General features: G+C 48.7%; 1 protein-coding gene across 38 annotated transcripts in view; it reads right to left on the reverse strand.

Moving 5' to 3' along the window:
* Window positions 1–15309, reverse strand: part of Foxn3 (forkhead box N3) — a 381706-nt gene that overhangs the window by 32899 nt on the left and 333498 nt on the right. For 12 of the 38 annotated variants that reach the window (XM_087553380.1, XM_087553375.1, XM_087553372.1 and 9 more), the window contains one exon: window positions 3194–3259. In XM_087553380.1, the coding sequence (XP_087409506.1) occupies window positions 3194–3259 (66 nt within the window). 38 annotated transcript variants of the gene reach the window in all.

Consider the following 15309-nt stretch of genomic DNA (forward strand, 5'->3'; position numbering starts at 1 on the left):
GCCAGCCTGTGATTGCCAGGAGATGAGGTAGGTAGTTTACCACTCAGAGGGGCAGCCCAGGGTGAAGCAGGAAGCTATAAATAGCAAGGCACGAGGAGGTTCTATAAACAGAGCCTGGCCCCAGCCCCAGGGAAGAGAGCAGCAGGAAACATATGGGGTTCTCAGAAGCCATGCTGCCCGGCTCCTGACCATGGGAGAAGGTCTGCGTGAACCCACACGGTGCATCACAGAGGCTGTTTGTTAACTTTCTACATTCACTGAGGATTGCTACCAAGCCCTCAGGCAACACTAGCAGAGCACTTCATCATTCTGACTGTATGGCTTCTCCCTTAAGGGATCAAGGCACTGCCCCAATCTCAAGGCAAGAGACCATCAATGCTGCCAGGCAGTGGCGTACACACCTTCAATCCCAGCACTAGGGAGGTAGAAGCAGGCTGACCTCTGAGTTTGAGGCCAGTCTGGTCTACAGAGCAAGTTCCAGGACAGCCAGGGCTATACAGGGAAACCCTGTCTTGCAACACTTCGCCGTCCCCTTTGCCCCCGGCCCCCAGCAATGTAAAGGAAAATAAAGCTACAGTTGGAATGGCCAGAAAGAGCTGTGCACACACTTCCCTCTGGCTGTGTCCACGAGGAGATGGCTGATTTGCCACGCTCCCTAACTGGCATTGTTTTAATCCTTAGGGGCTCTGAAGCCCGCCACTGACAGTGCGTACACTTGACCTCCGGTCTGAGACGGGAAGGCGAATATGAAGCCAGTGTCTCCACGACCTTCTTGTTCTCTTGTCTACATTGCTGTTCCTGCCTGTGAGTGACCCTTGATGACCTTCATAGGCATCCAGTGGCGCCTGCCAAGACCCTGGAGAGTCCTCTTGGCCTGAGGCCCTCGTGAAGTCTGTGGCCTTTTCACAGAATGTTAAAAGTTAAAAAAAGGCCACTAAGATGACCCACAGAGCTGGGGACCGTAGCTCAGTCCCCAGTCCTGGTCTCCACCCCAGCGCACGTATGCACATATGGTGTGGTGGTGCATGCCAGAGAAATGGGGCAGGAAGATAAGAAGTCCAGGTCATCCCTTGGGACATGGAAAGTCTGGGGCCAGCTTGGATCACATGGAACCCCACCTTTAAAGGAATGAAAAGGAATCGTATCTTTAACACATGAGCACTTTGAAACCTCAGTGCGGCACCTGACATAAGTAGGACTACGGACATTGCAGGAAGAGAATTACAGTTGGAGAGTTACAGGGATGGACAGGAAGGCTCATTTGGTCAAGAAAATATTAAAAACAATCCTGTTAGCAAATCAGGAGAACCCAACCTGTGGTCAAGAGGCCAGGAATAAGAGACTTTCAGGAGAGACACTGAGGGTCTGTGAGTTATCAACCCACATCTCTCGACTTTCCTAGACTCCCCATTCCCTTCTCGGCCTAGGAACTGGCCCATCAGAAGTATCTACACCAGGGCTGGAGGGATGGCTCAGTGGTTAAGAGCACTAGCTGCTCTTTCAGAGGTCTTGAGTTCAATTCCCAGCAACCACATAGCGGCTCACAACCATCTGTAACAGATTCTGGTGTATCTCAAGACAGCTACAATGTACTCATATCCATTAAATAAATAAAATATTAAAAAAAAGAAGTATCTACTCTAGGGCCCGGCCCATCAGAAGTATATACCATAAAGTAACACACATAGCACACAAGGCAGCAAGCCAAGGAAGGGGTTGGAATTTTACATGGCTCTGATGAGATCAGTCTGCTTTCACTAAATGGGTTATGCCACCTGATCATAGGAATCTTTCCAGTCTGTGACTTGATTACAATTGGAGTCTCTAACTTTTCCTGAAATGTTATCTAAGAACGGATTTTAAGCACAGATTTCTCGGACACTAAAGAGTCACCTTCAGGCTGGCTGGGTGAACGGCTCTCTACTTAGCAGTGGATTGGGCTGGCTGGAGGTGTAAGCAGCCTCACACTGCAGAGGTCAGGAAATGTAGGCTGACAGCCGGGAGCAAGCAGTCAGGGCAGGTAAGGGTGGCCCCAGGCACATGACCAAGCTGTCTGAGAACGCTTGCCTGGCAGTATTGCTTCAATCTTTTAAAATAGGTACAGAGAAAAAAGACCTTTCCCCCTAAGGCTCTCAAGAAGGCTATGGATGGGGGTCTGGAATTCTTCTCACTCCACCATGAATCTAGTGTGGATCTTGGGATGGGTGCTTTCTTGTGGGAAATTCCCTCAAAGTGGGGGAATCCTCATTGCTTAAAAGGGAATGATATCTTTAGAAAGCCAGAGCTCCAAGCCAGCTGGAAACCTAGTCACAGGCACAAGACAGGTAGGGAGCAGCCCCTAGCAGTGTCACAGGAGAACCTGTCACATCGAGTCACTTTCTACCCCTGTGAGAGCAGCACCGACAGAAGACAAGCAGATCCTGGTGTACCACCTCTCAGCTCAGTGTGGTTCTGGCCAGGTGTGGGGCATGGACAGACACACTGGCCTCAAGCTGTGAGGCGGGGAAGACATCTTGATTTCAGGTGAACTATAAAGAGAAGAAAAGAAAAGAACAGAAAAGAAAAGAGACGAGAAGAAAAGAGAAGAAAAGAAAAGACAAGATAAGACAAGACACCAGGTAATGGGCGAGAGTCAGGCCCAACCAAGCAAGGCAAAGACCTGTCCTAACTGGCATTGCTCATTGAGCACTACTAAGCTACACCAGCCCTGCCCTTCTCTCTGTGGCACCTATTAAGGCCAAGCCACTCATGGGTGGGTCAAACTTCCCAGAATGCACCTTAATATTGTTGAAAACCTAGATAGAGGAAAAAAAAGTTTATAACTAGGTACCACTTGGCGCCACCGTGGATTAGCTGGCCCGGGGACCCTCTCCTACAAAGTCACGGGAATGATTCCCTGGGGAGAAACACCTCCAGCAGGAGTTGTTATAGGGTCCACCTTTCATCTCCTTGGTCCTGACACTATGTGAGAACTCTCTCATCCTTGAGGCATACCTCTGCACCGGTTCCCACATACGCATGGATGGCCGTATGTGTACATGCATGTGCATGTTAAGTGAATCACACACTTAGTTTAAGGGATGCTCCGAGTGCAGGGCTATGTCGGCATTAGTGCTTCCTATGGTCTGGGGCGTAAACGAGAAGGTTAAGTTCACAATCTGTGGGGCTGTATGCTATAGAAATATCTACTCACAACCTGCTTGTATCTCAGGGGGAGAATTCAAAAGCATCATGGCACTGGCAGCATCAATGTCAGGATCTGGAAAAATCAACCAATAAATAATATTATTTACAACGGGGCCAGTGGGCATGTGTGTTCTTTTCACCCCTGCAAGTTACGGTTTATGAACGTGACAGAGAAAGAAAAAAAAATCCAGATGAGGGACTTCAGAGGTTACTCTCATACCATCCGGACTTGAGAGAAAGAAAAGTTACTCTGGAACGAGATTCAAGGAACATGCTAGTAATTTCCTCTTCATTTTTGAGATCTACGATCATGTCCTCTTCTCGCTTTGTTAAGTGTTGGGATCGGCACTGTGGGTGTCTGGTAAGTTGCTGGCTTGGGCACCCTCGGTCTTTACCCTGGGTGGGGAAGTAGGTAAGCCAGTAACAAGAGGAAGGTCAGCCTGGGACTCTCTAACGATGGGGGAGGAACTCACAGCATCTCCATGAAGGGAAAGCTCTGAATGCACCTGCTTCCAGACACATACAAACAAGACGTTTGGTCATTTCCATTCGTCAGCAGAATGGAAATTGCGTTTTCCGAGGGTATGTGTGCACACAGCGGTGTTGGAGGTGATGAGGGCATTAGGAAAAAGCACATAAAGTACAAGAAAGGAATTGAGGAAGTTCTGCTGTAGAAGGCACAGTGCTCACCCCCTCCTTTATTATTGCTTTTAATCTGCTCCCTCCCGAACGCACATAATTTTATTGCTATAATTCTTAATAGGTTTCTGAATCCTTACCAATCCACCGGTTGACAGATGGCAGGTTATATAGAGACAGAGAAAAATATTATCCCTTTATAACTAAATTCATTCCCCTCTGAGAAACAGCAGCGCTGCTGCTATGGAAATGAAGGTCACCATGGCAACGGTAAACAACCCCCAAGAATGGTCACTGAATAGGCTGAAAAGAACATCTGCCCCAGCCCAGCATCCCAGCTGCCCTGGGGCGAAATTCACTAATAGTGCAGTGAGGCCTTGTGACAGAAGCTGCCGCCTGTCCCCTGTCCAAATAAATGAAGTGTGCAATTGAAGCCGACATCAAAATGCCTGCCCTTGCAGATTACTGCCTCTGTGTCCGCTAAACCCAGTAACTAATGACTGGGAAGAGGGGGCCTCGTACTTGTCAGTTTTTGTACAAATTACATACCAAAAAATTCAATTTACTACTAATGGCTCCATGGCACTTTATTTTGGGTATTATGTGAGAAAATTACTTTTTTACTGTTAAAAAAAGTATATTTTTCATACTTTATATGTGCAGTTTAATTCCAAGGGAGCAATGCAATGCAGATAAAGCCCCACAAGCGATTAATAACGTGGACGATGCTGGCTTCAGAAGACAATGCCTCAGGAAAAAAACAAAAAGGTAAAGAAACTTCACTCTGCTCTTTTCGATTTTGCCTGCAGGAGGCCCGTTACCTATATGCCATAATGGAGCAAGTTTATTTTAATAAGCGCATTGTATGAGAAACAGGTAAATTAGCTTCTTTGGCAACTCCTGGGGTGACATTGCTCAAACAGTCAATTGCTCCCCACTGATACAGGTTCAATGATTCACGGAAAAGCTTCAAGTCCCACTCTGCTCAGGGGTCCCTACAGCCCAGCAACGAAGTCCTTGGTCCCCAAGAGTGGCAAGAGACAAATCCTGAGGTGGCCCCTGCTGTGCTTTCAGGGAGGAGCCCAAATATGTGCTTTTCCTTCTCACCATACAAAACCATCTCTTAACAGTCAAGTGCAACAGGTGGACCCCGTTGCCTTGGCCAAGTGGTCCTTATCTCCCCCCAGGTGAGGGTCTCTGGATAACTGGAAACTCAGACATGAAATTAGGAGATTACAAAGTAAGTTCCCATTCCTTCTCAGGAGGAAGTCTGAGGGTCATAGACAAGCACAGTCTTGGTGAAAGAAAGAGCCTGAGGAGCAAAGAGTGTCGTCAGTCAGGAACCCAGGACAGCCTGAGCCTGAGTCTCTACCCAGCACCTCCCATGAAGCCCCACCCACTCACACCAAGTCAAACAGACGTGCCTACGTTGGAAAATACAGGATGCTGACTCCCCTCCCCTCCTTCATGTGAGCAGACCTCGGATACCGCCGTGGATGAGGCTGCTGGTGCCCTCAGAGAACCCATGCCCCACCTCCTCTCTCGGTAGGAATTCTCGGGGAATGTAACGAGCAGACTTCTCAGAAGCTAACATATGCATGTGTGTGTAGTACCTGCAGCTTCAGGTATTCATCGCGGGGCCAGGAGTGTCTCCCGCTGTACAGGGGAGACCACCGTATCTGCAAAATGGTGGGCTGCAGCCTGACTTCTTTGCCCTTAATAATACACCACGGCAACCTTTTGCTAACATTATTAAAAGTTTTTGCAATGATGTGTGTGTGTGCGCGCGTGTGTGTGTGACATATCTCTGTGTGTGTGTGCGCGCGTGTGTGTGCGTGTGTGTGCGTGTGTGTGTGACATATCTGTGTGTGTGTGCGTGCGTGTGTGCGCGCGTGTGTGTGCGCGTGTGTGTGACATATCTCTGTGTGTGTGTGCGTGCGTGCGTGTGTGCGTGCGTGTGTGCGCGCGTGTATGTGTGTGTGCGTGTGTGTGTGTGTGTGCGTGACATATCTCTGTGTGTGTGTGCGCGTGTGTGTGTGTGCGTGTGTGACATATCTCTGTGTGTGTGTGAGTGTGTGCGCGTGTGTGTGTGCGCGCGTGCGTGTGTGCGTGCGTGTGTGCGCGCGTGTATGTGTGTGTGCGTGTGTGTGTGTGTGTGCGTGACATATCTCTGTGTGTGTGTGTGCGTGTGTGTGCGCGCGCGTGTGTGGAAAAACCTCCTCGCTATACTGGAATTTCTTTCCCTTAGATGCTGGCTTTCCAGGAAGGGGAGATGAAGCATCTAAGAGGGAAATGGAATCTGCCTGGAGCTGAAGCTCCGCCCACAGGTCCCCCTCCCCCGAGCATCTTTCCACCATCCTGATCCAGTGTGGCTCCTTTCCTGCATTCCTGTGCCTTTTCCTATGGCCAGCACGCCACGCCCTCCTCTATCCACCTCCGCTTCTCTGGGGATCATCTCATTGCTCCCCTGGGGTGAAAGGCTGTTTTACTCAAAGCACTTAGGAGCTTCATGGGTTTCCCCTCTCATCTGCATTCAAATCAACTGCCTGAGACACTTTTTGATGGACGTGCCCATTTGGGGTGAGCTGGAAACATTTTAGAGGACTGGGGAGCTCTTTTGTGGTCTGGGGATACTTCCGCACCTGAGAACACCACAGGAAGAGAGCCAAGGAAGAGGTGAAGTGGGTGGGGCCTGGAGGTTTCCTTGGTGGCCACAGGTGAGGTGAGGGGCTTCCCACCACAGTTCAGTGCGGTTTATCAGTCTAAGACAAGATGATGGTGTTCTGTCGGGGACTCACGAAGAGTTAGTGAAAGGAGTTAACATTCCTGTTGTAATCTGGGAAACCACAACGAGGCAGAAGTTCAGGAGAATAAATAAAGCAGCATGACAGTTTATTCTGGGATAAGGGGTCCTCCCTGAGAGTCCCTAGCTCTGCACCCTGGTGCAGGAAGCCAAGTTACTTACTACAGGTTAGTACCCAGGAGCTTGGTAGAGTTATGGCCATCATCCATGCAGAGCCAATCTCTAGTCCTGTGTTTAAGAAGTCCTCAACTAAGCTTTCACAACAGCGTTACTCTCTGGACGGTCCGAGTGGTCCACTTCAACCTGGATCTGTGACGTGGTTATTTCATCACGGTGCAGCTTCTCTGCAGTACAGGACTGAGAAACAGTACACACCTTGTTTTCCAGCCCTCGTCTGTTTAATGGCCACACAGCCAGACCATGCAAACGAGGAAAACAGGCTTCTAGGCTTCTGCCATCAATGACTCTGCTACTTTGATTAGGATAACATTGAATCTTTCCCAGCACAAGAAGATGGCTCCATTTGGGAGTGGTGGAGGCTTTCCTCTGTGGGCAGGATGGGAAAAGCACTAGATAGACCAGGCAGGGGGATTGCTAGCTTCAAGTCCTGGGACTGCTGCTAGCTAACATGGACCTCTCTCACGTTGCTGGGCCTGACCTCACTCATTTGAAAATGGTTGAAAATGCTGTGGGTGACTGCAGACATGAGCGGAGCCAGAGTCTGTGCCAGTTTCCACGGCTTTCTGTAATGTCACCTGACATCTTTTTTCCTTTCTGACTCATGGCTGTCAGAACTATGGACTCCACACAACACCTTCCAGATGGGACATCACTCCAAAGTGTCTGGAGGTAGAGGACAGCCTTACAAAAGGCAGGAGAACATACCACTCCCTGCAAAGTCCTGGCCTGTTGGGGTAGGTGGATGGTGGGTTCTTGGTGCAACTTCTGTGGGGTACCAGACAGAAGTGTCTGGAAAGGCCATATGCTTAAGCATCCTCAGAATATAAAGGCTAACAGAAGGCTTGGTCTTCAGCTCTCCCTATAAGAAAACAACAACAACAACAACAACAACAACAACAACAACAGCAACAACAGCATAGTTCAGAGCCAAACTTTGTTTTTCTTCCAAGATGGAAACCTTGAGAATTGTGATTGCTTCCCGAAATCATTTGATCTTCCTCGAAGCAAATGTGTTCCCCTCCCCCTCTCCTCTTTACACTCAAGTAATGGTATAATCAAGTGATATAATGTCCCATGATTGACCAAAAGGCAATATTTGTGGGAGAAATGTCCTATAGTAGTATAATAGTGCAGGTACGGGCCATCTCATGCTCCTGTCTACAAAGCAACTGGGCCAGTAAGGCTCTTCCTTGCTTACCTCACTTGCCATTTAAGATGGTACTTGGGACCTCTCAGTGTGGACAGAAGCACACGCAGGATAAGTGAATGGATGACTTTATCTTAGTCACTGATCAGGTGAGCAGAACTCAGCCCTCAGCTAGAATGGTACCTGCCTGTGGGACTCAGGAGGAACAGTGGAACTCACTAGGAACTCCGGTTTGCCAAAACCAGGCGCCACTGAATTGCACATGCACAGGGAAGGTAAGACTCCTTGCAGAGGCTGTGAATGTGACCGAAGAGATCCCAGAGCAAAGGCAAGTGAATGGGAAAGGGAAATAAAAGGAGGACGTAACCCCTTTAGACATGGGTTGAGGAGAAAGTTTGTTGTAGACATAAGGGAGAAAACAGGCGGAGGCATCTGGGAGAGTCCACAGTGGGCCTGACCAGCAAACAGAGCAGGGGCCATGTGAGGAAAAGCAGAGGAGAGGAGCTTGGAGTGACTGCCAAGATCCCAGAGGCTAGAGGAAAAAGGGCCAGTGTAGCCCAAATGGCTGGGTTATATAAGGAAGAAAAGCAGGGGGAAGAATAGCCTAGCCCCCGGGTTGGAGAGCTCGTGGTATGCCATCCAGGAGAACCCTTTCACAGGTAGGGACTGAGGAATGCTGGGACAATCTTGTGGCCAGTGTTAATTTTGATAGGGTAATAAGCACCTCAGATAGCCATCCGTTTGCGACCTAGCAATCCCTGGAAAACTTTCCCCTTCCTTCCCTTCCTATGACTTTGCTAGATCATTTTGCTCTGAGATAGCTTTATCCATTTTCTATAATTGTGTGTGAGAACGGCATACCGAGAAGTATTTGCTTAATTCCGAAAAATAAGAGAGATAAGACCTGATCGTCTCTTAGGATCAAGAAACACTAGAAAGTGAAGAAACAAGTTATAAAAGCCCCAGGAAGCAGCAGCCCACTTCCTGGAGACGAGGGGGTCTGTTCCATCTCCCTTAAGCAAAGCCCTTCTAATTGAGCCCTGTTCCTCAACTGGGGGAGATTTCCCTCTCCCTTGCCCCCCTGGCAATGTCTGGAAACAGTTTTATCGCCATGACTGAATGGAGTGGTGAGTAACACTCCACAGCTCGGGATAAGGCATTACGGTCCATACAATGAGAGAGGTAAGGGAGAGAGAGAGAAACAGTGGCTGAGTTCATGCGCCACAGCTGGGAGAGGGAACCTGTGAACCATTGTCTCAAGCAGAACACATCAAAGGGAGACATGAAAATTCACCTGGCTGCTTATCCCTGCCTCCCCTGCACTCCCTGTGTAAACTCTCTGAGAGAGATATAGGATATCTGTACTTGTGACTTTCAAATCACTGAAGCCTTTGGCTTCCACTGCAGCCAATCAAGTCACCTAAAACAGCTGCAAGTGGTCTGGCCAGCAGCAGAAGGGAGCGGGTAGTGTGGTTGGTGACATCACCCACCACCAGTGACATCATTTGCCACCACTACCTCTACTTCCCCTCTGCCTGAGGGTTGTTAAGACAGAAGCACTGGGGAAGAACCAGGAACAAGAGGAAGGACCTGAGGGATTCTCATCAGAGATATGGGGTAAGGGGTAGGGAAAACAGGGTCACCAGGTTTTGGAAGAAGACAAAGCCTCCTGACAAAGGCTGATGCCAGAGCGTAACGTCAGTCACCACCTTCATGACAGGATGGGCACAGAGCACAAAAGAAAGGACTCAGGGTCAGCAGGGCTGGTGACACAGGTCTCTAGCCAAGCAAGGGCACTTTAGACCTCTGGGATACTAGTGTGGCACGCTGGCATACTACTATCCTGGTACTTGGGGACAGATGCAGGGGCATTGTCCATGAGTTTGAGGCCAGCATGACCTACACGGAATGCTCCAGGCCAGCTGCTGCTGCATAGTGAGTGATATCCTGACTGAAAATGAAGTGTTCTCAAGGCAGGGGGAGTGGAGGAGGGATTGCTTAGAGGATCGAAATGTTAGCTGAGCAAACCCTATGACGAGTTCAAATCCTGTAACCCAGGGGAAGCTGCATGTGACCTGATCTGTAATCCCAGTACTCCTAAGGGGACATGGGAGGCAGAGACTGAAGAGAGACCTAGAAGCTCAAGGGACAAACTAGGCTGGTGTAAACAAGAGCAGAGACATTAGACTCTGCCTCAACATTCGTGTGTGTGTGTGTGTGTGTGTGTGTGTGTGTGTGTGTGTGTGTGTGTGTGTGTGTTTGTGTGTGTATGGGGGAGGAAGAGGCCAACTCCTCAAAGTTGTCCTCTGGCTTCAACACATGTGCTGTGGCACAAGCATAAAAATACATGCGTGCATACACAAAACTATATAAATTCAAAACATGACAAGGCCCCCAAGAAGGGGAGACTTGGAGGCACTGAGAACAGCTCCAGCTTTGCCACATGAGTGCCGTCCCTCTCAGAGGTGGGTTATCTGAGGCCCACAGAGACCGTACAGCCCCCAAAGCTGAGTCTCCACGCAGAATGAGTCTGGAGACAAGTTCAAACCACTGAAGCTATGCCAGTCTGGAGAAGCAGAGAGAATGAGCACAAGTCAGGCCAGGGGAGGGTTTGGTTCCACACCCGTGGTGTAGACGTTAGGAGACTCTCGTTTCTATACCCTTTTAGTCCTTCTCAGATTAAAACTTGTCCAGGAAAAGCTAATGAAAAGAACTGGCTGGGTTCAAGGGCCCCCATCATCAACTCTGAAAACTGAGAAGAAAAAAAAATTTATCCAAGCGACTCCCCAGTCCAAGGCCACTTTCTCATTTGTGACAACCAAACTCACTATCCCCCTAACTCTGTTTCCTGTTGAAGAGGGTGCCGAGAAAAGCTCGTAGGAGGTCAGAACTGAGCTCAGAGTGCATCCTGGCCTGAGAGTGAGATGCCAGGGCCGTGGTCTATCTAGGGCTACACTGCCCATGTCTAGGGTGGCACGGAGGTGTCTGGGCTGAAGGGTCTCAGGGTCCCGAGTGCTGTTTCGAGAGAAAGCAAAAACAACACTTTCTCTTGGCAGCAGGGCCTTTACTGTTGGTGTCTCCTGAGCTCTGTACTGTCTTCTTACTTTGGTGAATCTGTGTCCAAAGCAAGCGAGCGCAGTGCCCACAGTTTTTGTCCCGAGGATCAGCGAACACCTTTCACCTGATGTTCTAAATTTCACGAATGTCTGCCTCTGTAACACCTTCGACTAGGTGACAGATGTCTTCCTCCCTGCTGCCCTGGAGACAATTGAGCTGAAATGGATTGTACAAAACAATCCAAACTTCCAGGCTGGAAGAGGAGGCCAGAGGTACGAGACCTGGTACAGGTTACAATTTTGCCCTGTGAGTCACAGGAAGAGGAGTTAAGTCCGTGAAATGTCCTTTGGGCTCAGAGTCTCTAATTTGAAACCTCTGGGTTACTGGTGCTCTTTTGGTGACTATCTGTTTTTTTAAACTAGAGGTAGAGCCTGCTTCCTGTGAGGCAGGAACAGAACCGGGACCATTATAAGAGCTCTGACCCCCCCACCCCCCAAGCGACCCCCACACACCTTAGTATCTGGGAGGAAGGACGTGTCAAGTCTATAAGCTGGAGATGACACGAAGGCCCTTGAGATGAGAACAGAAACCCTGGTATAGGCGGTGGGAGTGCCAAACAGCTGGGTACTAACTGACAGTGGAGCTCTGCCTACAGCCTGCTTCCCCTCTCTGTGCTGCCCAGCTCCCCCCCAATCAACTACCCCCCCATTTACTGGAAGACCAGCCACTGCCCTGTTCCCACCCCAGAAACTACTTCCTCCCTCTGTAAAGTGTTCAGAGTTCCTGGCATTCACTCTCCTCTGGCTATAGCAACTGTCATGTGACCTGGCCTCCACTGAGTAGCAGGCCCCACGCTGCTGAAATTCCACGGGCAGAGCCTCTTCATTAGCTCTGGCTTCAGCTGGGCATACGGTGCCCAGTCACTTTTCCAGGAGGACAGAATCCATCTCAGCAGGACACTGGCTGATGTGGGAACCAGAGGGGAAAAGGCTCGAAGCCCTAAAGTCGGTGTTCAAGGCACACCTACTCCTAAGGCTACGGCAGGATTGCAGAATTTATTACGAAAAATTGGTTGTTCAAATCCTGTTTGGGTCATCTTATTAAAAAGATAAGAAAAGGGGGCTTAGCAGTGAAGAGCGCTGGCTGCCTTTCCAGAGGTTCTGAGTTCAATTCTCAGCACTCATATGGCATCTCACAAGCATCTGTAATGAGATCTGATGCCCTTTCTGGCATGCAGGTGCACATGTGGACAGCACACTCATATATAAATATTTTAAAAAGATCAGAAAGAAACAGGGTATATAACTCTCTCTCTCTCTCTCTCTCTCTCTCTCTCTCTCTCTCTCTCTCTCACACACACACACACACACACACACACACACACACACACACACACACACACATCAAAACAAAAACAATAAGAATGGTATCAAACCAGCCCCTCAAAACCAAAATAAAGCACTAGACTACCTGTCCGGAAGTGATTAATGCTCTTTCTCAACGAAGCTAAGGTCCATGACATGGAAGTCCAAGTGTTCTCACGTTGTGAGAAGGCTACCAGGGACACAGGGAAGGCAGGCTGGGTTATGATCTGCTCAAATTTTATTTTTTCCTGGGACAGGAGTTAAATGTGACCCTCTCCTGTAATCAGTGCTACCAATGGTGAACGCTTATACTCCAAGGTGGGAGGAGGCCTGCAGGCCCAAGGCCATGCCTATCTGATTAGGGCTGGCAGAGGGGAAGACCCCTGTAGACAATTAACTTATACTTCCAAGCAGGAGGTGCCCTATGCTTAACTCTGTAGGTCTAACTGTACATAATTAGAAGTCATAATTACAGCTCTCTTTCTAGAATCTGGCCCTAGTATCCACATTGACCTCTCATGGCAGCCTGGCCTCCATGCTGGGAGGCACAAACAGGGAAGGTCCAGCCTCTACCCAGTGGCCTTACAAAGACATGCAGCCAGTGCCCCCAGAAACTTCTGAGGTCAGGCATCTACACTTATTCCCTGGGGAGTGAACTTGGGATCTGTTTGGGGTTTCCTAATTATCCCTTTTCACTGAGAAATATTTTACTTTAAATAGACACACAGTCAGCTGGAACCTTGACACCCTCTTCTTTCAGGCCACGTGGGAAAGGCCAAAGCAACCATTCAAATTAATAAGTCAGTAATTACTGTGCATCTACGGTCTAATTACCCATGAAATGACCAAGTTGAAAAGATCAATTTTTGATCAGCTTTTCGCTTGGGCATTTTGTAAAAGTAGTGACAGAGGCTCTAGGCCACTGAAAAATGCCAAGTTATATTAGTTTATTATACCTTATAATCTATGCAGCCATAGAGCTGAGCTTGGCCCTGATCACACCACTGAACAATCATTCCACAGGAAATCAAACTTGCCTGGGCCTTCAGACAGATAGTCAGTCAGTCAGTCAGTCAGTCAGTCAGTCAGTCAGTCAGTTAGTTCTCGGCTCTGGGCAGGGAAACAGAATTCAGAAGTGATCCTCTGAAACCATCTTTCTTATTGATGAAAAAGAAGAGCTAGGCCCAGGTTAAGCAAGGCTGAGCCCTGGGTGAGTTCGTTGGTGGTCTCCAACAGTAGACCGGACCCACCAGAACCTCCAAGGTTCTCCACCCCAGCCATGCTTAGAGGAAGAAGACAGGAGCTCTGTCGTTTTAACAGAACACAGGGGCCCCAACCGCAGGATACTTCCTGGAATATTTAGAACACAAAACTTTGAATTTCTGTGAATTCCACAAGTACACATGAGTTGGCAGGATATCCAAAAGATCATTCCAGAGTGTCCCTTTTAGCTCATAAATCCAACCCGTTTCACAGTCTTTGTGACTATCAACCCACTTTGCAGCAAAGGTCAATTTATTCCTCGCCAGTCTCCAGGAGTCCACTGGGCCTCCCAGCCCTTTGTTTTTAGGAGGATCTGCACCTTTGCCTGTCACTAGTAGTTCCTTACGCAACCTAAATAGAGTCAAGAGTACTTTAACTCTTCAGCTAAAGGTTTAGAGATAGACAGACAGACAGCACAGAACTCACAAGGCCTTTGTCCAGCTGAAAAGTAAGACAGGAAATTCCCAAGTTCCCTCAGAGCAGGGGCAGAGGGCTTCGCAGACAAGTCCTGTCTACATCCAAACCCAGACCAGGGGTGATCCCCACTTGGAGGCACGTACTTTGAAGAAATACAGTTTTTACCCATATGCTTCTCTGTGAATAGAACTGCCTGGGAGTGAATGATGGTGTCCTGTATTTGTAAAAGCTTTATTCAGTAAGGAGAAATAAAACCACCCCTCAGAGGTGTCCCAAACTAGAGTTTAAGTAGAGGAATAATTACCTCACTGCTTCTCTAGGACGTCGCTGGTGAGGTGTACTACCCCAGAACTGTTTTCTTCTGGTTCAGTATGAGAAGGCAAAGGGACTGGGTGTAAATGCACACCAAAGGCATTTAATTGAGACCAGTGCATTTGCATCTCAAAGCCTATTCCTGTATGGCCACCAATGCAAACCACATAGACCAAGTGCCAGGGTACAACTATTCAGACAGTGAGGAGTTGAGGAGGAACCTTTAGAGGGACAAATTCTCAAATTTACATTAATTATTAAAAAACTTTCATGTTATTTACTGGTCAAGAAGTCTAATGTCACACGAGGCAAGGATTCTAGGACCCTGTGCTGACTTGCTAGGGTCTCAGGACTCTGGCTCTACACACAACCCAGCAGACTGACACTCTCACGACCAACCTCACAGCCTATTAAGAGGAAGGCTTTGTCTCCCCAGGGCTTTGCTCACTGCTCAGTAAAGGAGCATCCTCCATATCGATCCCAAGAGTCACAGTGATAGGCAGGTCACAGATTAAACACCATCCTTCCTCATTTCAATTAAGAGTTCGGAACTGAACTATGTACCCCATTTGTTTACTGAGTGGTACTTGGTGAAAGAAAAGGTTAGAAACAGGACACTGGGCCAGGGAGAAGCGTTGGTGGGTAAAGAAAGCACTTGCTGTACAAGCCTCCTGACCTGGGTTGAGTGTACACAAAGGCCGCTGCTGTCGGCACTTCTGTAAACTGTGGGCGCCTACGGAGATGCGGGAGGTGCAGGCAGGATAATTGGCCTGGATCAGCCTTCCTGGCCCATGCGGCACAGTGGCATAAACAGGAGAAACTCAGCCTCAACTGAGCATCCTCAGACCGCTATGCGGTGGCACGCGTGCATGGACTTGTACACACAGTAAATAAACAGCTAATAACAGTGACAGCAGGAGTTTTACTTAGCAGTCAAAATG

The sequence above is a fragment of the Rattus norvegicus genome, chromosome 6, assembly GCF_021556685.1.
Source record: "Rattus norvegicus strain SHRSP/BbbUtx chromosome 6, alternate assembly SHRSP_T2T, whole genome shotgun sequence".
NCBI classification, from domain to species: Eukaryota; Metazoa; Chordata; class Mammalia; order Rodentia; family Muridae; genus Rattus; species Rattus norvegicus.